We start from the raw sequence: 24,690 nt of genomic DNA, 5'->3' as shown, positions 1-24,690 counted from the left end.
GGTGAAGACACTTCCTTCCATGTCACGATTACATTCCTACCCACCGTGATGAGGCATCCGTTTGAGATGATATAATTTAAAAAGTTTTAAAAAATAATAATAAAAAAGGAGGCGTCAGGAGAGAAGAGACGGGTCAGAAACAGAGAATTGGGGCCAGTGAGTCACGAGGGTCTGATTTGATTAAAGTGTGCAATCATGGTGTCATTACAGCCACATCACATCACAGGAGACACCTACTTGTTGCTAGGAAGACTGAGTGGGCAGGCGCAGGCCTGACAGTCTGCAGGTGACCCATAGGTGGCGTTACCATAGTGACCAGGAAAGCAAGTGTCACAGTGGGGCCCATAGGTTTGGTGCAAACAGTCCTGGAGGAGACGCACAAAAAACATGCCAGGGAAAACAAAATCAAACTCATGTAAATGTGAAATGTGATATTTTAAATAGAAACACTTCATCTCTGTGACATTTTACTGGCCTGGTGACATTTATAGCAGCTTTAAGGCAAGCTCTGAACACACTTTACTGGAAACACAGAAGAAACTTCAAAGACTCTGCAGCCAGCTCCTATAAATTTAATCTACAGATAGAGTCTGTGGTCTGTAGTCTATCGATAAAGTCGGTGGTCTATAGACAAGGTCTGTAATCTATAGTCTATGGTCTGTAATCTATAAAATATATGGTCTATAGTTAAAGTCTGTAGTCTATAGATAAATTCTGTAGTCTATAGATAAAGTCTGTGGTCTATCAATAAAGTCTGTAATCTATAAAATATATGGTCTATAGTTAAAGTTTGTAGTCTATAAATAAAGTCTGTGGTCCATTGATAAAGCCTGTGGTCTATAGACAAGGTCTGTAATCTATAAAGTCTATGGTCTACAGTTTAAATCTGTAGTATATAGATAAATCCTGTAGTCTATAGATAGAGTCTGTGGTCGACAGTTAAAGTCTGTAGTCTATAAAGTCTGTGGTCTATAGATAAAGTAAGTGGTCTATAGATGCAGTCTGTGGTCTATATCTAAAGGCTGTGATCTAAAAATGAAGTCTATAATCTAAGCGATCAAGTATGTGGTCTCTAGATAAAGTCTGTGGTCTATAGCTAAGGCTGTGATGTACAGATAAAGTCTGTAATCTAAAAATAAAGTCTATAATTTAAAGATAAAGTCTGTTATATACAGATAAAGTATGTCGTCTGTAGATAATGTCTGTAATCTAAGGTAAAGTCTGTGAGTGTCAAGTCTGTTCCACATCATTTCCCCTCTCAGTCCAAAGTGTCTCTTTGCGGCTGAGACCTGTAAGACCATGGCATCATTCAGTCATTTAACTGCAGCCAGAGAACATCGTCCTTGGGGAGGAAGTGTGTGTGTGTGCGTGTGTGTGTGCGTGTGTGTGTGTGTGTGTGTGTGCGTGGGTGTGTGTGTGTGTGTGTGTGTGCGTGCATCTGTCTGCCTGTCACTGAGTATGAATATGGATACCAGGAGTGTTGGTTTGTTTGTGTGCATGTTGTCTGTGAGTGATTTCATGTCAAGTTGTCTTTCTCCTTCTCTCTCAGTGCGTGTTGTGTGTGTGTGTGTGTGTGTGTGTGTGTGTGTGTGTGTGTAGGTGAAAGAGAGAGACAGAGACATGTCTGTCTTTCATTGTGTGTGTTTTCCCTCTGACACATCCCAGCATCCTCCTCATCTATAATGAAACATAACATGGTAATACACACCCTACAACTGGGTGTGTGTGTGTGTGTGTGTGTGTGTGTGTGTGTGTGTGTGTGTGTGTGTGTGTGTGTGTGTGTGTGTGTGTGTGTGTGTGTGTGTGTGTGTGTGTGTGTGTATTTAGTTTGATTCCAACTGTCAGCTCAAGCCTAAGGCAATGTGTATATTGGGGAGTGGTGTGTGTGTGTGTGTGTGTGTGTAGGGTCCCAACATTCAGTTCCCCTAACGGTCACTAGGTGGTGACTCAAAAAGAAGAGGAAGACTGCTGAGAAGATACATATGTATGTTTTAAAGTTTTCTATATTTATAAAAAAAAATCCATGTAACTTACATTTTATATTGGCTTTAAAAAGGGGGCGTGGCTTCCAAATAAAGCTCTCACAGTTGTAGAGATTGTATACATTTGTTCAGGTTCCCAAAAATATCTTTTAGTCCAAAAAATCTACATTTTATTTATCAAATTCATTGCTATGGGAATACACTTTTATTTTTTAAATGTTTGATAAAAACATGGAGTAAATGTGTCTTTGTTGTACACAAATTAATGACATTTATTGTGCTTTTTTTTTTAATGTAAAAACACAACTCAGTTAAGGTCATTTATTTATGTAAATAAATCAAGATAGAATATTTAAGTGTTGAATGAAGCCAAAGTGATTAGATAGAGATACAGACAGATTATATGGAGTTATTCTCATCATCTTACCACACAGTGTCCTGTGACTTCATCACATTGGGTCGAGTGTCCGTGGCAGCGACAAGCTTCACACACACCATTGTACAGGTTTCCGTTAACCCTCCGAAAACCAGGAATACAAGCCTGAAACACACACACACACACACACACACACACACACAGTACAGAGTAAAGTCACAGTACAATAACAACATATACATGATTATAATGCCTGTGTTGCTCCTGTACTCTAAAGTAAAGTGTCACCCAATTAAAACATGCAGTTCAACTACACTTTGGGGATCATAGTGAGCATGGTTTGGTTTATTTAATGATGTCATGTTTGCTGTATGAGAGTGCAAGTAATATTTATTCAGTTCTTGCAGATTGGTATCTAGATTGATAAATGGTTAGTTTATAGACTGTAGACTGTAGAATACTACAGGTTTAACTTTTTCCCCTAGATGATTTTCCATTGAGTTTTGTGCAGTGTTGTGTGTCTGTGAGTTGTACATAAGTGTGTGTGTGTGTGTGTGTGTGTGTGTGTGCACGAGCGTGGGTGTGTGTCCACATGTACTAACCTCACAGGAAGTTCCATCATATCCAGGAGGACAAACACAAACTTCTACAGCTGATGCTCTCTTCTCTCCTCGTGCAGCAGGATTGCCTACCTGCATTGAGAATGAGTGCAGTCTACACACACACACACACACACACACACACACACACACACAAATGAGCTTCACCTAGTATTTGAGTATTTGCGCCAAATGGAAAGAGAAAAAAAAGTAATCTTTCGAGTCGTTATCTTAAAAAAGTCACAATATTACGAGATAGAAGTCATAATTTTACCAGAATAAAGTTGTAATATTATGACATTCTTTTTTATCATTATCTAATGTATTATTGTTAAATAAGAGCAGAACAGTTATCCTTGCAGTCGATCACTGCCAGACGTTTTTCAGAGCCAATTTCCTCCAAGTCAGTGTTTGTGATTCTTTCTCCCAAACAGACTCAGTTTCTTTCACAATCATTTCAAAGTCCTGATGTTAAAGATAATCTGGTGATGCTGATGTAGCCAAAAATATGAAGTATTTCTTTATCTGTGAAGCCCAACTCACAAATGTAACTTCAGGAAATGCTCCAGTGTTTCTCATCGTGATGCAGGTTTGCAGCTGATTGTCTGAGATTTAGCGTGAATAATTACAACTTTATTCTCATAATATTACGACTTTATTCTTGAAAGATTACGACTTTATTCTCATAATATTACGACTTTAATCTCGAAAGATTATGACTTTATTCTCAAAGTATTACGACTTTATTCTTGAAAGATTGCGACTTTATTCTCATAATATTAACACTTTAATCTCAAAAGATTACGACTTAATTCACATAATGTTACGACTTTTTCTTGAAAGATAACGACTTTATTCTCATAATATTACGACTTTATTCTCAAAAGATAACGACTTTATTCTCATAATATTACAACTTTAATCTTGAAAGATTACGACTTTATTCTCATAATATTACAACTTTAATCTCGAAAGATTACTACTTTATTCTCATAACATTACAACTTTATTCTTGAAAAGTTACGACTTTATTCTTTTACCTCATGACCAGACTGAATATTCATTGAATTCATTGAATACGCCATAGTGCCATTACTCGTGTGTGTGTGTGTGTGCGTGCGTGTGTGTGTGTCTCTACCTGTACACAGCGCTGGGTTCTGTGCTGTACGAGGCTCGCACCATCACCGAGGTCACGCTGGCCAACACGGTCAGGAACTCTCTCCGACTGATCCCCTGTCCCGTCTCTGACACCACAAAGTTCTCTGGAAGGAGAACGACGCGATTGGTGCTCGGCGAAGACGGATAAACCGGGTGGCCGAACCTCCTGTCCACGATCTTCATCCCGCCACCCTGATAAAGAAGAAGAAAGACAGAAAAACCTTTATTTATTTAATCTATTGTAAAAGTCAGCCACGATGACCATCACATCCAAATGATCGGGGGAATAAAAAGCGAGCGAGAGAGAGTGAATGATGTGTCATTAAGTAATGAGCTGCAGTTTTCTTTTTTTAATTATTGACGTTGTGAAATGCAGTGAATGCAGAGTGATTTGAGTGCGTGCCTGGTATCTGACCGGTATCTCTTGTTGAGAGCGGATCAATGGCATGTAGTGGATAACGCAGAGTGACAACGACTGATGGAGGCAGATGGAGACAGAGAAAGACCTTAGCGCGCCAATAAACCATTAAATAAAAGCTAATTGAAAGAGAGGAAATTGGGGATGGTGAAGAAGAGAGAGAGTGTAGATGGAAGGACAGAAAAAAAGACAAGAAAAAAAAAGATTTTCAAGATTTCCACTGGCCTTTGTGTAATTATCACTTATCATTTTTAAGGACTGGAACTTCATTTTTCACTTATTTAAAGATAATGTTGGCAATTATTTTCTCTCATTGTGAACAAATCTATTGAAGAGAGCAACAACGTGTTAGCCCAGTACGTGACAAGTCCATTTATTCTCATCAAGTCGGGTCAGAAATAGATCTTTTTTTTACTCAAATATGAATAAATACTTCACATTTCACATCAGGATCAGCCACTGGGAGATTCACCCAGTTCCATCTGGCAGTTTTGTCCTGTTTTTAATCACTTTTGGCACAATAATAAATAATGAAGTTGTATGAAATGGTGGCTACGCATGCAAAGTTTGTCAGGATAATCACTTCTATTTTGTCACCTGCCATATGGGTCGATGAAAAATGAGCTTTGGACTAATATCTATGTAGAAATGTGAAGTACATCTTAATCTCATCCAACTGTCCAACAGACCAGTGTGTGCAGGGTTGTTTGGATCACAAATGCAAGGCAGGAAAACAGGTACAGGTACTAGTGTACTACACTCTTAGAAATAAAAGTTCTAAGTAGAACCATATAAGGTTCTTCAGCTTGTCCTCATAGGAGAACACTAGGAGTACCAAATGTAGTTTCTTTCTCACTCTGATGTTTTCAAAGAGGGTTTGGTCCAGAAGTTATAGCAGCCATGGTAAATGGCTTGTATTTACATAGCAGTTTTCTCACTCAAAGCTACTTTACTTTTAAGTATGCACCCATTCACTCACACTTTCATACAGCAGAGCCGGGAATTGAGCCCACACTACCACTGAGCTATGGTCTCCCATGGTAAAGCAGATGATGACCAAAATAAAACTGTCCATTATCTTGAAAGGAAACTGGATTTCTATTCAAGGTGACATTTTAGCTAATGTACGTACACTACTTACCAAGATATATAACAAAAGTCTTGTCAGAACAATAAATATATATACAAGCTTACAGTATTTAAACATTGGCCCTGCTATAGGTTGGTGATCTGTCCGGCTTATCCAAAAACCCTCAGAAGAAAAGTGGTATAGACCAGTGGTTATCAAACTTTTTTATACCAAGAACAACCTAAGAAAATATCGAGCTCTCGAAGTAACGCCATTATCACCAAAGTTAAAATACGGTACAAAAGAGTATTTCTGATTTTCCACCAGGTGCCGCCAAAGGGAGCTCACGTACCACAGTTTGAGAACCAAGGGTGTAGATGATGAATGCATGGAGGGATAGATTTAGTAGCAAGGACCAAAATCACAGACAACCTGTTCTTCTTCCCCGAGCCACAAAAACACAGGTTTGCTATCGACGGAAACAAGAAGCGCGGTATTTATGTTTCTTTCAATTGCGCTGATGGAGTCTGATAGAGTGAGCGCGGATTGAGATAAAGACTCGGAAATCAACAAAGCCACACAGACAAAAGACTGGGGGGGAGACAGAGAGATTATTGTCTATTCAAGATGCCAAAGAGTTACAACCGAGAGAGAAGCTGCTCGATGCAACAAACACACATATCACAACAGATATGCAGAGGGTGAACGGCGGAGGAGGAGGAGGAGGAAGAGGAGGAGGAGGGAGAGAAACACAACAAGACAAAGCCTGAAAGACACTGAACGAAGAAGGAGAAAGTTGGTTGACAGAGTGTAGGTGGTTCATTATTGGAATAATTTGGCTTTTTGTTGACAACAAGAGCGACTCTTGTCCTCCTTCTCCGTCTCCTCCCAGTCTGTCCATCTCACTGACACGGTGTTTAAATAACACTAATTCTCAGTTTTGAATATGAAAGACCTTTTTTCTTAACTGTCCTCTTCCATCATTTTTACGAACTTGTCTCGTTTCCTACTATCGTTTTTACCCGTCTTGTGTTCTCTCTGCAAGGCCTTTTCACTAACCCTCAGAGACGGCGGAAAACAAAACAGCCATTGTCTTCATTTGTGCCCACATTCAAACTCAAATTGAGTTTCTTCAGGATGTAAAAACCTTCTCATGTATCTGATGTTTGGTGCTTTTTTTGTGTGAGAATAAACACAGAAAACAGATATATGTGTGTGTGTGTGTGTGTGGTGCGTCTTCAAATTATTCCATGTCAAGTTTCCTCCTCGACGGTGTCATCGGTGGGAAGTTGTTTTGTGCAGAATTGTTTGTGCGGCGCCGGCACACTGTGAACATGTGTGCACCCACACACATGCTCCAACCTGCAGCATCTGTGTGTGTGTGTGTCTGTGTGTGTGTGAGTACACTGACAAACCCGAGCACACAACGTTGTTTACTGATACAGGAGACGCATAAACAGTTAACTAATAGTGTTGTAGCTTCGCTTATTGCTGCCATACATCATATCACAACCTGCTCATTATAGAGACACACGGAGAGCGAGACGCCATCTGCATTTTTTTTTTTTTATTGCTAAGTTCAGCATTTCTCCGCCAGCTGTAGCTGCTTCAGTGTGTGTGTTTGTGTGTTTGTGTGTGTGAGCTTTTATGTGCTACTTCATTTAGTGGTGTTTCAATGGAGAGAGAGTCAGTGGCTTGAGTGAAAAGATAAGTAATGTTGCAGAAACAAACACAGAATAAAAACCCACACTGTTCACTGTGTTCGTGTGGGTTTCCTGTGGTTTGTGACCACGATAACAGAGAAACACCAAAATACTGTGTATTTACCACAAATTAGTGGCACTCACACACGGTTGGTGTAGTAGTGGTTAATACTCATGCCTTTGCAGCAAGGAGACTTTAGGAGATTATTTCTGAACTTGCACATCTTTAAACACATGCATATGGTTATTACAGCTGGACTCCACGTCCAAATATTTGAAAGGTTTAACTTCACAACAAAGGTCTAACTATCAAAAGTGCGTAATTATCCATCAACTTAATCAATTTACGAATTAAAATGAACAAATTAACTGTATGCTGACCCGTTGACACTGGATACTTACACATAAAATGCTGCTTTGTACAGTATATTACCTGCTATAGAACGTCAGATAAAGGAAAAATAACATAATTCAATTCAATCCCTTTTAAGTATTTCATAGAATCTGTCATACATAGTTGACTGCACACCACCTGCAGTAGCCCACAGAGCACAAAAACATGTGCTAAACACTCAGTCATGTATGTAAATGTGTGAACACCTACCTCGATGATAAGGTCAGGTTCTGAGGTCACTCTGATGGATCTTTGTTCATGCTGGTCGATGGAATAAGACACGGAGTAAACCACACTCCCTCCGTACGCTGTGATCTGAGGAGAGACAGCAAAAGCAGGGATTGGTCAGATTTTGTTGACATGGATAATGATGTTTGGGGTACGAAAAAAGTGGTAATTATTGTTAATGATTATCTCTATCCTATGATCCCCGGTCACATACAAAGCGGGGAACATAGGACCCTTTCTCTAAAAAAAGGGTTCTAGGTTCCCCGCTGTTCACCCTAACCCTACCCTACCCTAACCCTAACCCTAACACTAACCCTTTACCCTGGAGCTCCACACCCAGGCTTCCACAAACTGGGGAACATAGGACCCTTTTTTTTAAAAAAGGTCCGATGCTCCCCGATTGGGGAACATAGGACCCGGGGAACATAGGATCCGGGGAACATAGGACCCGGGGAACATAGGTACAACCCCCATGTCAAGCTAGCAAGCGATTTAGCTAGCAAGATGTCGAGCTAGCAAGTAATTTAGCAAGATATCTAACTCACAAGTTATCTATGTATCTATGTATGTATCTATCTATCTATCTATCTATCTATCTATCTATCTATCTATCTATCTATCTATCTATCTATCTATCTATCTATCTATCTATCTATCTATCTATCTATCTATCTATCTAAGAACCACAAGCTAGCTGAGGCCTACCCTTTGAGAGGCACTGAGGATACACTAATATCTGTGATTCTCTTAAACCACACTATTGTTTATTGTAATAGAATAATATCACAGATAAATTGGGTGAGAAAAGCTGAAGATGTACTCCAACTAGTGCCAAAACAAAATGAATTGCAGCGTATTGACTGTAAACCAAGTAATAGCCTTGTGACGGGAGCTCATTTTTCACCGCAGACATTTTGACACGTTTCATCAGGAAAAGCACAGTCAGGTGTTATTAAAAACTTTAACGATGGATCTGTTTAGTCGCAGGAGTCGGGAGAGCGTGACAGAAACTAAATAAAACCTAAAAAATGAAAACAAACGACACTAAAGAAGCTAAATGGATGATTTATTTGGTTATTGACACCTGTGATTTTCCTCCTGTGACCCTTTCAAAATAGAACGTAAGCACATTCGTTATTTGTGATATTTATATTTTTCTTTTTCCAGTTTCCGATCAAAAACTCAGCACCACTGAACTGTAACACCACTATCCCGTGAGCCGCAGCACAAACAACGACACGCTAACAAATAATGACTGTACTAAACACTGTTTGCCCACAAAAATATTTTGTATGTGTTGAAAAGTAAGAAAATCATAAATTTAAAGTGCTAGTTTTTTTTTGTTGTCTTGTGTTATTTTGGAGCCGGCGTTTCTGTCGAGTCCACAAAATGAGCTTTAACTGGGGAAACGCTGCATCGGCACGATCCTCCTGAAATACATTATGCTGCTCCGACCTGAACAGTAATGGGTGGAAGAGGGAGATAATAATGCCATCATAAAAACACAGAGAGGGGGACACTGAGGGAGAAGGGGAGTGAGACAAAGAAAGAGCTAAAGACAGCAAGATAGAGAGGGAGCTGGGGAGAGAAGAGGTGGCCTTAATGCCTTTATAAACTTCTTTCATTCTACATCATTACTCTCACTTCCTAAACTTGAAGGATGACTCACTCATTTCACAGCTGAGTGAAAACACACACACACACATATACTGCATATGCACTGGCAGGCATGGAGGTGGACATCTGGACACTTTTGGTGAGTGGTACGTTTCAGTTTGGTACAGTACAGTATATATTGCGTTCCCATTAGGAATAGAACCAAAATAACCCGCCCCGACCGTTCCATTTTCGGGACCCCGGACGACAGAAAAGCGTCACTCCCTTGTGACCGGTGTATCTTCGACACCCGTAGTCTATTATTCTCATACAAAGTTCGACGTCTTGTTGAGACAGACGGCCACAAACTCAGCAAAGAAAAATGAGCTGCTGGACGTCCTCCATTGTTGGTACGTCAACGTCATGCTACGTATGCACAGTGCACTCGCCACCAAGTAAAGCTACTGTTATCAGTCCAAATGTAAGTCTGAACCATTCTGAGCCAAACTGAACTTCGCTATGATGGAAAGACGGCTTTCCTTGACTAAAGGCTACTTTATACTCCATTCTTGTCTGTTTTAAAGGTGCATTATGTAATAAATCTAAAGCAACTGGCCATAAAATCCTCCTAATATGTCACAGAGACTCAGGAATAATGTTCATATAACAAACTGAACTCACCGACAACAACAGTACAGACAAAATATTTGAATTAAAAATTATATTTTGCAGACTGCAAATCATGTTGATGTTTTGAAATCATGTTTTGGCATGTTGCGCCACCTACCGCCATCTACCAATCATTGCAGTCAGTAGAGTCTCAGCTGCCGAGCAACCACAGGTTGCCAGTTATCTCAGAAAACCAAACCTAAAAGACCTCAGTATTTTGAATTTGAGTGTAGTAACTGTTTTGGCCACATTCTTACATATGGCACCTTTAAGTGTTCCGTCACTACTCTACATACCTTTCTTTAGCATCAGTATGGACGTTACACAATACTTCCTCTAGAGGGCAGTGCCAAACTGCAGGCGTCAACAAACATGGTGTCCATTGAAGAGGTTATTTTCGTTTTCCATTGTGGCATTGGAATTGGTATCATTGGTTAAGCCACTGATTGTGAGTTGTACCAATAATGGGGAATATTCCTCGTTGGTGTTGCCAATAAGGGAGATTTTCAGTATTATTCATGTCTGAGGAAATTGACCACACTGGTGTGGATACTTTTCTCCTAGACAGGCAAGCAACACGGGGAACCTAAGCCATGGTTAACCTAAAAAGCTTCAGTAACCCTCTCAAAAACATCTCAACCAGCGAAGAAGACAAACGAGTGTGTGCAGTGGAAATGCGTTACAAATCAGACGACTGAAGGAGGAGAGGAAGTTGAAGTGGTGCACATTGTAAAATAAGCTGATACGCATGTTTCCTCTGTGTTTATGTTATTATTACTGCTGTTGTGTTTGCGTGCAGCAGCTTATGGAGTGAAAAGAAAAGGCTGCTGTAGGTTGTTGTATTGTCTGTATTTTCACAGTCGCACTGACAGCGAACGCAACACTCGGTTGCTTTTTTTTTTTTCTTCTTCCTTTTCATTTCTTTCTTCAATTCACTTAGCAGAGCAGAATTTGGCTATTTACCTTCTGTGGAATTATTGACATTTCTGAAGAAACTAATTTCTCCGACGCCGACCACTCAACCTGGACAATATTCAATGCAACCCTAACCCTTTGTCATGGCAACCTGATGACCCGTCTCCACCCTGGAGGAGAGGCAATAAAAGGGAATGTAACACAGGAAAGAGAAAGCAGAAGAGCCCAGCGGGAGAGGGAGAATTATCTGGGAGAAGAAGAGGAATTATGAGGAAAAGGAAACGGAGAAACGAACGAACGCAGACACACACACACACACACACACGCAGCTACAATAGACCTCAGTCAGATCTCCACGGGCGCTCGATAAGAGTGTTATTAACTCTATTAGTGGCCAGGACAAGAAGACATAATCCTTGCTGTTAAAAAACCTAATCAAGGACATAACAGTCTTCATTGTAGCGAATCCCCAAAGAATTGGCTTCATCCAAGCCGTGTTTTCAGTGTAAGAAAAATACTACAAAGCAGAAATAATCTCATCTCACAAGAGGAGGATTGACCGTTTTTAATTGTGGAGTTTTACTGAAGCACCACAGTGTGAATACACAAGACAGGAGATCTGAAAATAAGAATAAAATAACTGAAAAGAAACTGAGCTGAGGTGGAAATAAAGGAAATAGAGACGCACAAAACAAGGATATACGGAGAGAGAGAGGATGAGGATGAGGAGAAAGAGTGGAGGAGTAAAGTTATGATATTTAATTTGCTGCCTATGCAAAGCAGTGGGTTTGGCACGGAGCAAAAAGAGAGGTGTGAAGATGACTCACTGGCAAACCGCAGTCCTCCTCCAGTGTTCCCACCGCAGCTCTGATGTAACACAACTTCTACACAACTCTCGCCTCACGGTGAAACTCCGTCCTGATTATACACAATACCGCAGTTATTCTGAAAATGCTATAGTTAGACTTTAACGGAGAAGAAGACGTTTTATCGAGACCTACGAGTCTGGGAAAGCTGGAAAGTGAAGGTTTAAACGTTTAGAAAAAACAGTATATGCTGTATGTTAGGATGGGGAAATAGGATGGAAGCAGCAGTTAGCCACCAGGGGGCGACCCCTGCAGAAGAAAAATGAGAATGAAATCTATTTCTCACTTGATTTTTAACATTTTCCTGCTGAGTTAATGATCTCACGTTCACATTAAGAGGAAAACGGTGTGATTGACAGCTGGTATTGACCAATAAGAACGGAGTGCTGACCATGATGACTCCAGACCAGTGTCATATTCTCACGTCACGCACTCTTTCTCTTGGATTCCTCTGTGAATTCATGTCTTGTCACATGTTTTATGAATGAGAAATACTGAGAAATAGAAAAATGAACCAAAAAACGATGAGAAACTGACATTTTAGGCGACATATTTATGACATAAACCTATAATACACCTGAATTAAACTACTTATTTTGTCTATACATGAGATAAACTCGAATAACAACTATTTATTTCGAGTAAATTGATATATTATCTCTTAGATGAACGCGTCATGTCATGTTTCTGACCGTTTTTGTTGCCACTTCTGTAAAATATAACATTATTTATAAAATTTCTAGAGGATATGTTGGATTAGTTACAATTTTATTATGACGCATGTTATTTAAAACCCATAAAACACATATCTTATTGGTATAAGCTGTTCGTATGTGACTTATTTTGTGTTGGATTCTTCAGAGAAACAGAGTTTGTCTGTTTACTGTCAATGTTTGAAGCATGAAAGGAGAAAGTGACAAGGAGCTAGAGAGGGAGCAAAAGAAAATCCTCCTTCAGGAAATGAAAACCAGATTGTCACAAAAGCTTTACAAAACAAACTCCCCTCCAGTGACACCGCGAAACAAACACGCACACCTGCAGGAGCGCACAATAACCCATAGACACACAAAGACGGAAATATAAACACACACAGGAACGCACACACACCTGCGTTCGTCTTCCTGATGTCTGTTTGCAATTGGTATCGGGAGTTTTCACTCTGTCTGTTTATCTACCGCTTGAGCACAGACTCACACACACACACAAACACACAAACAGAGCGTTGTTGTTCCTCACAGTTGGGTTAGATTGGCTCCAGATGGACCAAACTAGTCAGTGGAATGCTGAAAAACATGCATCCAAACTGACTGACCACAACATTTCTGTGTGTGTGTAATACATGTTACATGAAGGAGGTAAAAAAAAAAAAAAAAAAAAAAAAGCTGAAGGGCATGTCCAAAACACACTGGTGTGTTCTCTGTGCTGGAGGTTCTGCTTGTGTTGCATGATGCCTGTTGGTGGGAGGTGGATGAAGCATCCTTGAGAAATTGGACACTGCAGGTCTGTCCAGGATATGATGTGAACATGAGTGAAATCACTCATCGTTCTTGAGTAAGCCAGAAAAAAACTCCAAAAAATTACACTACCGTCCAAAAGTTTGGGGTCACCTATACAATTTTTTTCCAATAAAAGTCACACTTTTATTCATCAAAAGAGTTGCAAAATGAATAGAAAATATTAGAAATAATGATTTTTATATCGTCAAAGTACCAGCAAAACTGTTTTCAGCTGTGCTAACATCATTGCACAAGGGTTTTCTGATCATCCAATAGCCTTCTAACACCATAAGCAAACACAATGTACCATCAGAACACTGGGAATAGGCCTGTATACACCTATGTACATATTCCATTAAAAACCAGACGTTTGCAGCTTGAATATTCGTTTACCACATTAACAATGTATAGAGTGTATTTCTGATTCATTTAATGTTAGATTCATTGAAAAAAAGGGCTTTTCCTTAAAAAATAAGGACATTTCTAAGTGACCCCACACTTTTGAACGGTAGTGTATATCAATAACTTTGTCAATATCATCAAAGACAAAGCAGCATTAAAGGATAAAGTGTTCAGGATAATAATAATAATATAGAGGACATGTATATGTGGTCAGTTGCCACAGAAACGAGTGGAACCAGTATGGAGCAACAGAGCATTAACCAGGCTTTAATAGCAGTTCTAATTAATCTGGAGTCAGAATGAACACGAATGAAAAACCACATGTTTGACGTCTGCACACTTGCAGACCCAAAACATCTCTGTTTTTTTCCCACTGGAGAAAGTTTGGCCGTTCGTCTGTCAGCTGACTTTGTTGACATGTCAGCGGCTTCCTAGGGTTTGGAATAATGTTATGACAGCTGTGGTTTTAGTCCTGATAGAAACCTGATGTGACCTCCTGATGTGGACTCCACAACACACACCATGGACACCGTGTGGAGGTACGACGGACCCTTCTTAGATTGGCCGTTATTGAGCCTATACCATAAAAATGTGTTCTTTACAGCAGCAAACGTGGCAGAAATACAGAAACATAAAACTACTCTGTGATGCTACACTCTTGCACTTCTCGACATCATTAGCTTCATATTTTTCTCTTCCCTCCGATGAACTCCGATGAGCCCTCGACTGCGGAAATAAACCCAGGGAACATTTTGTAAATCGTTCTTTTCAACAGAGCGTGATTTTCACGACGCTCTGCTCTGTAATAAATGATCATCTGAACCTACGCGGACGAGAATATGCCCAACGAGCGTCAACGAGCGAACAGGTTTCTGGACCGATGAGTTATCCCGCCGAGCGTGTTGTGTCGTGTTGACGGAGCATTGTTGGCATTTATGTATCAGGAGGTCATGCAGGAGGATTAAGAACATATAAATATATATGTGTATATATATATATGTATATAATAGAGTCCTGTCACTTCCAATGAGACGCGCTGAGATTGACTCACACAGCAGCGTCTACCTCTGTAACACAATCAAGGGAGTGAAGCAAAAGAAATCTCCTTTTTTTTAGCCGATCGCACACACACACACACACACACACACACACACACACACACACACACCCACACACACACACACAGTGGTAATTTATTTGTTTCACATGTATGGAGGCATTTGGTTCTGCTCTGCTGTTCCTAATGCCTCCAAAACACATCATTATCTGACTTATATAGGCCTGCTAGAGTCTGTGTGTGTGTGAGTGTAAGGATATGTTCCTGTGTTTGTGTGTGTGTTGTGTGTTGTGTGTGCTCTATGAGAAAAACAGTTGATTATCGAGTGCAACAGGCGAAACACTGTTTACCCTGAGAGACACAAAGCGAGATATAGTAAAGGGAGGAGGAGGAGGGAGAGAGGAGAGGAGAGATGATTTAGGAACAGGGAGGTGAAGAATGGGAGTCCTGGAGAGATGGAGTGAGAGTTAGAGCGATGATGGAGGGAAGTATGGAGGAGAGGGAGGGGAGACAAAGAAGTGAGATGACAAGCGAGGGCCTGCAGGCTTCAAAGTAATGAAATTCAGTGGTTTATTCCTCTAAGCCATGACACCCAGACTAACATCACAGTCACAACACCAACACAACACACACACACAACACCGTTGACTTCACTGAAAACATGGATTGCAGCTATTTGCCGCGGCTGCAGTGATGGAGTGGAAACACGGTTCGCTCACAAACAGGTGACTTTAGCAGAAGACGATGCACAGATCGGTCACTGACACTAGGTCCACAGTCACTCTACATCATATAACAATGAAACTGTTTGTTTGTATTCAAAGCTGCTGTTACGGCCGTTGGACGCACTCCTCTGCAGCCTGATCTTGTGTGATTTGTGTATGCAAATTAGTCTGTGTGGTTACCCCGTCTGTCGTTGGATCAAGTGGGCGGAGTTTGCAGGTGGACTCCCAACAAAAGTAGCAGGATTTAACTTATTGTTTGTGAGAAGGAAACTAGGCACAAGATTAAAAAAAAAAAAAAAAACTAGGTTTAATTTAGACATGGTTTCTTTTTGAAGAGTCCTTATTCAGTTGCATTTTGTTTTGTTTGAACAGCGTCCTCTGTCCATTGCTGTAGTTTTGCCACCTTATTTCATACACTATTACCTTTCACTCCTTTGTAAAATAAATTCTTTATCTAAACAATCTCCCATCTTGTTTTTTTTATGCCGTAACCTAAGTGTGGTGTTGTCTGGGATTTATCCCTTAAAGCAGGGGTGTGATAATGTGAAGATTTCCGGGGTCCAATGGTCTCTTTAGACCTTTTTTTTTTTAACAGTAAAATTTTATTATATATTATGTTAAATATAATTTTTAAATGGCAATGTAAGCAAATCTAAGCCACGCAGGAGTCAACAAATAAAAAAAAAATCTGCTATTTCTTGCACATCAGGCGTCAGATATGAACATGATAGAAGATAAATGCTATCGTGGCTTTAAATATGTTTTATACGGTTCGTATTTAAAATTTAACACACAAAATCTAGTATGATATACAACTACAGTGTTTTTTCTCAATAAAACTCTTCATTTTAAATTGTTAATACACTATTTTAACATGCAGTTAATTGTAAATAACTGCTGTAAATTGAAAGTTGTTGCCCTTCTATGGTTAAAATAAGGTTGTTTAAGGTGTTCGAGGTGTTAAAAGGTTAATGTTGTAGCCTCAGGTGAGCTTTACTGTCATTAAATCTTCCCCTGATGAAGGTCTGAGCACCAGAATGTCTCAGGACGTCCTTTAGGCGAGGATAATAAATCACTATTCTTGACAGAACTTAGCAGTAGTTAATAAAGTTATGAAAATATGAAACTTGGCATTTCCTCCTCTGAATAAACTTGTTATTGGAAGCCAGTGACATCCAGTCAAGTGTGTAAGCGTTTGGACAGTTGCCTGCTTTTGTTCTTCGGAGGCTTCCGAGCTTCAGCACGTTTAATTTGAAGTAAAATAATGGGACGCTGCATGTGTTTAAGGAGCCAAGTCTCTCTCTGCTTTAATTTCAGCAGATTTACATCATTATAGAAGGAACTGTGTGGGAATATAATTTGTGGCACATAGTGCTTAAAGTTTGAGGTTAAGTCAACAGAGATTGACACATAAAATTATTGTAGAAGGTCCTTTTTTTTTTTTTACGGTCAATGGACGACTTAAGTGTTTGACCGACAAACATCAGCACCTTGTGATTTCTCCCTTTGTTAACGAGATTATTCCACCTCGTTCCTCGTGTGTTTACAAGTGTGGAATGAGTTTTAAAAAGCATTTTACTGAGTGCTTCCTCAGTAAATGCCAGCTTACGCCATGTTTGACAGATGTGGAGGCAGCTCTGGGTCATGAGCTTTTATTTTTTGGACACTTTTTTCCCCCCGTCATTTCATTGTGACACAAAGCAGCAGCTCAGGAAGACAAGTGTCCAATTACTTTTAAACCCCCTTCACTTCAACTTTGGACACTGTGTTAAAAATGGCTGTAATTCTCACCCAGTTCTTTATGCGCCGACGTAAATTCCCTCAAATTAAAGCTGAGACTTGGCACTTTAACGGAGCGTCCGTCACTGTGTTTTAAATCGAATGTGCTGATGCACAGAAACCTATTATGACCGTGCTTGCGTGGCTTTCAAAGTAAAGGTGAAAAGTTAAAGACGCTTCAGTAGAGGTGGGTGATATAGGGCTGCAACGATTACTCAAAGAACCTTGCATGTTAGTACTGTTCAGAGCAGCGATCATTGTTCCACACGGACTGTTTTAGCAGACGCACAGCGCACGTCTGGGTTTCAGCTGGTGCGATGGCATGGACTGAGAGTGAAACAGCCCAAAAAATGGCGAAAAAAGGCCAAAGAGTGGGACCATTTCACGCTTAAACAAGAAGCTAACAAGGCGCAGTGGAACCACAACAGCACGTCCTCAACGATTCAGCATCTGAGCCGATAGCATCCAGTTGCTAACACTTCTGGCACATGCTAACGTAAACATTGATGCTAGCTGATTTATTGTAGCTTACTAGGGCTGCAGCTATCAAATATTTTTGTAATCGAGTATTCTACAGATTATTCGAGAAATCAGATTAAAAAAATTAATAAATTAAAAATAATAATAATAATAGTAATTTTGCGTTTTGTGTCCTCCATTAATCAAAAAATATTTGGTTGAATACTCGATTACAAAAATATTCGATAGCTACAGCCCTAGTATATATCCTTGGTGTTTTAACGACATTATCGAGTATATAAATAAATTGCTTCTAACCTTGTTCCCGAGGAAGAGTCCAGGTGCGTTCCAGTAATACGCCGAGCCGAGATCGCGCGTGACGTCCGAGTGCCGGACGCTCAGATACGGAGGCGTGTCTCTGTGCACGGACCACACCCTCCCTCCTGTGTCTCCGACCAGGTGCCAGCCGGTCAGCGTGGACTCCTGTTCAGAGGGAAACATGGAGAAGAAGAAAAATAAGTTTTCACATTTTATTAGCTAACAACTGACTGCAGTGCTTCTGAAACTTTTAGAGCCGCACCGAACCAATCAGACACCCAACAGGGGTCGTGACCCCAAGCTTTGAGAATCACTTTTTTAATGGGTTGTAAAAAAAAAAGAGAAACCCAGAGTGAAAGCTTCAGTGAGTGAATAAAAGAAGGCTTTGGAGTTAAAGTTTAATAGGACCTTGCTATGACTATAAATGCAGACCAGTCAGACCTTTTAAAGATGTAAAACATATATTTTCTGCATTAGAAATAGCAAAAACAATAAAAGATTAATGTTATATATTACGTTGAGCGGTGTATTTACATTAAACGATTAATTTTCAAGCTAAAAATACACATTCTTATTCCTAATATGCCCATTCTGTCCCTGAAGCTTTCCTCGTGAAGTGCAAACGCACACAGGAACCAAACGAGACTACATTTCCCATGATCCCACACTGCTTCCTGATGTCATCAAAGTAGGTATTTTTTATGTAGATTAAAATTTTTCTCTCCACATTTTGACTTTTTTAATATGTAATAATCATTATTATAATAATCTTTATATGCAAAACAGTTACTACGGCCTGTTTATAGCAGGCTGGAGTTGTAACATCTTAATTTGCCTTGTACATAAATGAAATAAATGCCGTTTCGACAGATTTATTCAACGACAGACGACCAAACATGGCAGGTATTTCTCTGAATGCACTGTGTTGTGTGTTTTCAGTAACTTGATGAATGACTGAGTGCTGGTGTGTCCCGCTGTTTGGGTTCAGCGAGTATCACCCCTCAGGAGCAGAGTTCTTGCTCTTCTATTCTTTATAATAAAAACCTAAACAATAAATTATTGTAGCGGTCAGTGGTTTCCAAATAAGTTCGGAATTTTACGATATTTTAAACTTAAACTTGAGATTATGTTTGAAAAATATCAGCCGTGAACACCTGGATAGACGGTTTATTCCAACTCCAGAAGGGCTGCATGTGTGTGTGTGTGTCAGAGAGACGGCCAGACACACATCTGTCGTTGCAATTAACCTGACCTTGGCTTCGCCTTTGGAACACACACACACACACACACACACACACACACCCACACACTATCAGTGTCTAAATCAGAGCTGTCATCCTGTCAACATCTCCTCTCCCCTCTCTTCTCCCACACCGCCTGTCAGTCAAACACTGTTTTCCTCTCTTCACCTCTCTCGCCTGTTGTCTTGTCTTCACTCTTCTCCTCTCCCCGTCTTATCCGTCTCATCCTCATCCTTCTTTCTTTCTTAACTTCTCCCCCCTCTCTTTAGTCTCTTTGGTAAACATTTGTCTCGTCTGCTTCTCCCACCTAATAACCTGTTGTTCCTGACGACCGCATCACCACTGCACACCCTGATATCACCACGGTGATTCCGTCTTTATTCAACTTCACATTTTGCTATTCTACAAACCTGCCGCCACGTTAATGAATAATTTTGCACTTTGTGTCAAACGTCCCTGTGCCTGCAGGACATTTATTAAACCGCAGCAGTGAGGAAGAGCACTTTTCCTGTCATCTTTGAGGTCATCTCCTCCTTTTTCTCGTCTGTATACGAATAAATAAGTGTATTTCTATACATTTTTCTATATATATATCATTTATCTTTTATTTTATTCATTTAATTTATGAAAATGAAATAAAAAATGACACATATACTGCTCACTCCACAATATCATACCCAAATAGAGTTATAATATAAAATATAAGAATAGCAGAATAACTGACAGATTAGTATATTTGCAAAAACCTGAGGTAAGGTAACATTTCCAGCGTGTGCAGTCATTGTGACCTTGACCTTTAACCAGCGAAAAATTCTAATCAGTTCATTTGTCAGGTTTTTTTTTTTGCGTAAATATTTGTGCAGAGTTTAGAGAAGTTAACTCCGAGGTGTTGCCGAGATGTCGCGTTCTACGGCGCACAACGAACGCAAGCGACTTTGACCTTTTGGAAACATGGAAATCTAATGAGTGAACCTTTATGTCCAAAAAGTGAAGAAATCCCTCACGACACAGATGGAGTCTAGTCTTGATGACGATGATGAGCTGTTTTACACCATTCACACGCTGCAACATGGGGTTAAGTGTCTTGCTCAAGGACACATAGACTAGAAGAGGCAGGAATTTAACCCACAACTTTTACTTCTAAAAGTTAAGTCCATTTTATATCAGAAAAATAAACTTTTGATACTTAAGTACAGTAAGTGTCATATACTTTAAGACTTTTACTTAAGTAATATTATAAAAAAGTGACTTCAACGTCTACCAAATACTTGTACTTTTCCTCAAGTATCCCTTTAAAGTACTTTATACAAGATGTTTATCTCTTTATTTCAGCAACTTTACTAACTTTTTTCTCTCTTTTTTTCCCCAGAAAATAGAAACGCTGCTATGACTGAACACAAACACTGACCAAAACCTGGTCCTAATAAGGAATAACCTCATTTCTGAGGAACTGGTTTAAGTTTAGGGTTTAAGGGTTTAAGTTTAGTTTTGTTTATTAGTGTTTTTTGTGGAATCAACCTTTAAATCTTCAGCTAGAGTGCGCCACTCTAACGGCGCAACACACACTCATTATAAAATCTGGAAAAGGTCCCAAAAAAAGTATAAAACCGAAGCTGCGTTTGTTCAAAAACCGTAATAGATATCAAAACATGGATTCAAGTGAAAAAAAGTCCCAAGTCTTGTGAGCCGTTTAAAGTTTCAACCACCTTTCTACGTTAAACTATGACGATGCAGTGAGGCTCCAAATATGATGATGTTTTTTTGCGATTTTTGTCGCCATGGTTACTCAAAAACACTTAGAAAAGTCATAGCACACCATTTCTTAAGACTTTTACTAAAGAAATGGTATCAGCCTTTAACATTGACCGAGTCTTGGACCTCAGTTAGAGTGCACCACTCTAACGGCGCAACACACACTCTTCTATATAAAATAGAAAAGGTCCAAAAAAAGAGTATAAAACCTAAGCTGTGATTATTTAAAAAACATGAAAAAAAGTCCAAAGTCTTGTGACCCATTTTGTTTCAACCACATCTCTACAGATTTGGGTCATTTTCTATTAATTTCCGCTGTTTTCTTTTTGCAATTTTTGTCGCCATGGTTACTCGGAATTTCCAATTTCAAACCGCACGTTTTTGATATAGGATAGACAGGATAGTGTGTGTGGAACACAGCAGGTGCCTACGTTCTGATAGGTCCAGCTGGAGGCGGAGCAGTGACTGGACACGCCCATACACGAGCACTTCTCGCAGCCGCGTCGGTTGTCAGCGTTCAGGTTGTAGAATCCCAGTTTACAGCGGTCGCAGTCTCCTCCCTCTACGTTTTCCTACAGCAGGAAGTCAGACAGAGATAAAGGAAGACGCAACAAAGTTTATGAGTTAGTTAAGAGCACGAGCCATGATATTGCCGTGTTAATGTGCTGAGGATAATGATGACAAGGCTAGAGAGGTTAGCACAGAGTACTCGTCGTTATTTATGTGGATTTGTGTGTGTGTGTGTGTACCTTGCACACACACGGCGTTATACACGGGTCATCGTTGGCGCTCCCTTCCACGCTGCAGTTACAGCGCTGACAGGACGGATAGTCCTTATAACCCAAGGCACACCTGCACAACAGTAATAAAAGATGAAGGACAGAGGAGAGAGTCTGCTCTGCTGCGGCGTCCATTTTGGCTCAATGAGTCCGAGTCACTCGCTGATTCCGGAGGTTGCGGCAAAAATCTGTGCCATCTCACGAGCAAAAAGCCCAAAGAAACAACTTCCTAATTAACGGAGAAAGTGAAGCGAGGCGAGTCTATTAAAGAAGATTTTAGGGGAACGTGATTTTAAAGACGACGCTCGGTGTCTGAGGGCGACTCATTAAAGAGTTGGGAGGAAAAAAAAAGTTGTCTCGGCGTTTACATGAAACCTCCAGTGAGATAGTAGATCATAGTACAACAAGTAAGGATAGTAATAAAACACGACAATAACACAAGAAAATGCAGACGGAGCACTTCACTGACACATTCACAGATCGTTTTGATTCAGACGCTGAGTTTTTAAACCAGTAAAGATTTTCTCGGTGTCTATTATTGGAGAAAAAGACCATGAGTTTAATGAATTATAGCAATTACAGAAAACAGAAAAGCAACTCATCAAACTTTAAAACAAAAACAAAACAGTATGCCTTGTTTTTGAACTAGGCCTGAAACAATTAGATTAGTCGGTTTTTTGTGTGTTTTTAAGTTTTCAGCTCCCTTAAATGTGAATATTTTCCAGTTTTTTTTGCACCACTTAACAAATTAAATGACATTTTTGGACAAAACTAGATGTTTGAGAGGTTGCAGGCGACGATTGTGAGTTTGTTTTTACAATTAGAAGATCTTTGAAGCTTTTTATATACAGTCTACATGTATTTATAACACATTTTATTCATCGTTTTAAACACCACTGATGTAAGAAACAACATCCAGCTTCATAGAGTTCTAATATAATAATGAACCTGAGTGAAAATTGCTGAAACACTAATTGGAAAAGACAAGAGCTGAAAGTTTCTGCTCACCTGTCACTATGTGTCTGCGTCTTTATGTGTGTGTGTGTGTGTGTGTGTATGTGCATGCGTGCGTGTGTGTGTGTGTGTGTGTGTGTGTGTGCTGGTCTCACCTGTCACATCGCTGACCCCCAAAACCCTCCTTACACCAGCATGACCCGACCGGCTGAGCTGTCAATCAAACACACACACACACACACATATATATATATATATAAATATAAAAATAAAAGAGTGTGAGTGAAACATCTCTTTGAAGTTTGTGCGCCTAAAATAGCTCCACTTTCTCAACTTAAAAACAGTAAAAGAACACAGAGGGGATTAAAATTATCACTAATAAAAATAGTTGCTCGCTTCACTTCACAGAGAAACACACAAAGGGAGAAATCAATGAAATCTGTCAATGAATTAAAAATGTGCTTGTATTTACTCTGAACTAAAATAAAACAGATGAAGATAAAGTATGAGTGTGTACGTACAGGGAGAAGCCTGGTGTGAATCTGCCACACACGACTGGCTGAATGAACCGTGTACGTCACACGAGCACGGTTCACAGGGATTATTCTCCTCCGCCCTCACCTGGACACGTGAAGACAGAAAGACAGAAAGAAAGAAGACATTTTATTTAACCTCCATCCTTATATGGACATCCTGTGGGTGGGGTGTGTTTCAAGGTCACATCTTCAGGCTTTAAAAAATGTGTTTTTCCTTGTTCTTATGTGTTGTTATGATTCATTTTATATCGCATATTTTAAAGAAAATGAGAGTAGCGATAATTATGCAGAAGCATTGAAGAGTATTAAAGCCAACATTGAAAGAAAGAAAAAAGAAAACAGCATGAATTATGAGATTAAAGTCATAATTCTGAGATTAAAAAGAAAGTCATAATTCTGAGATGAAAGAAAAGGTCATAGTTCTGAGATTAAGAAAGTCATCATTCTGAGATTAAAGAAAAAAAATCTATATTCTGAGATTAAGTCATAATTGTAAGATTAAAGAAAAGTCATCATTCTGAAATTAAAGCATAAATCATAATTCTGAGATTACGAAAAAGTCATAATTCTGAGATTAAATAAAAGTCATAGTTCTAAGATTAAAAGGTCATAATTCTGAGACTAAAGAAAAAGTCAGTATTATGAGACTAAAGAAAAAGTCAGTATTATGAGACTAAAGAAACTTCCAAAGTTTCACAAATTCAATCCAGTTTTAAAGAAAATGCATCACTTTTTGCTGACAAAGAGGATATAAGACTCTCTATAATGCATAATGAACTATAATGCACAGTCTCTGTTTATATGTTTTAACATAGTCATGAAAAAAAGCTGCCTAAATACTCTGTATATATTTATATCTTTATATATATATATATGCGTATGTGGGACGTACCCCATCAGGTCTGTAGTATCCAGCGACGCAGCTCTGACAGTTGATGCCCACGGTGTTGTCACGGCAGCCAACGCAGACTCCGCCCCCTCTGAATTTTCCGTGCATGTCCATGCTGAGTGACAGGTCTGCCACAGTCTGATTAAAGACGCACTCCTCCGCTTTACCGTGGCAGTTACACTCTACGGGAAAATTTAAATAAAAATAAAACATTTAGATGACGAGATGATGAGTCTTCTCAGTCCAAAGACGGAGCATGAAGCAAAGAGGAGTGATGATCCTTTTTACTTCTTATTCCACACTGAGAGAAAGTGACCACACACTTCTTTG

At 39.6% G+C, this 24,690-nt stretch overlaps 1 protein-coding gene across 1 annotated transcript in view; it reads right to left on the bottom strand.

The window, feature by feature from the left end:
- lama2 (laminin, alpha 2) overlaps window positions 1–24,690 on the bottom strand; it is a gene marked incomplete at its 5' end in the record, with an annotated part of 167,531 nt that overhangs the window by 84,250 nt on the left and 58,591 nt on the right. Inside the window, 11 exons of the mRNA XM_083898606.1 lie at window positions 238–365; window positions 2,410–2,523; window positions 2,961–3,072; window positions 4,096–4,307; window positions 7,910–8,014; window positions 18,210–18,374; window positions 21,634–21,774; window positions 21,952–22,054; window positions 23,091–23,148; window positions 23,457–23,556; window positions 24,364–24,542. Of these exons, the coding sequence (XP_083754732.1) occupies window positions 238–365; window positions 2,410–2,523; window positions 2,961–3,072; window positions 4,096–4,307; window positions 7,910–8,014; window positions 18,210–18,374; window positions 21,634–21,774; window positions 21,952–22,054; window positions 23,091–23,148; window positions 23,457–23,556; window positions 24,364–24,542 (1,417 nt within the window). The remainder of the gene's footprint in view (window positions 1–237; window positions 366–2,409; window positions 2,524–2,960; window positions 3,073–4,095; window positions 4,308–7,909; window positions 8,015–18,209; window positions 18,375–21,633; window positions 21,775–21,951; window positions 22,055–23,090; window positions 23,149–23,456; window positions 23,557–24,363; window positions 24,543–24,690) is intronic.

Source organism: Microchirus variegatus (genome assembly GCF_963457635.1).
Source record: "Microchirus variegatus genome assembly, chromosome: 12".
Taxonomy (NCBI): Eukaryota; Metazoa; Chordata; class Actinopteri; order Pleuronectiformes; family Soleidae; genus Microchirus; species Microchirus variegatus.
This window is presented reverse-complemented; position numbering and strand designations above follow the sequence as displayed.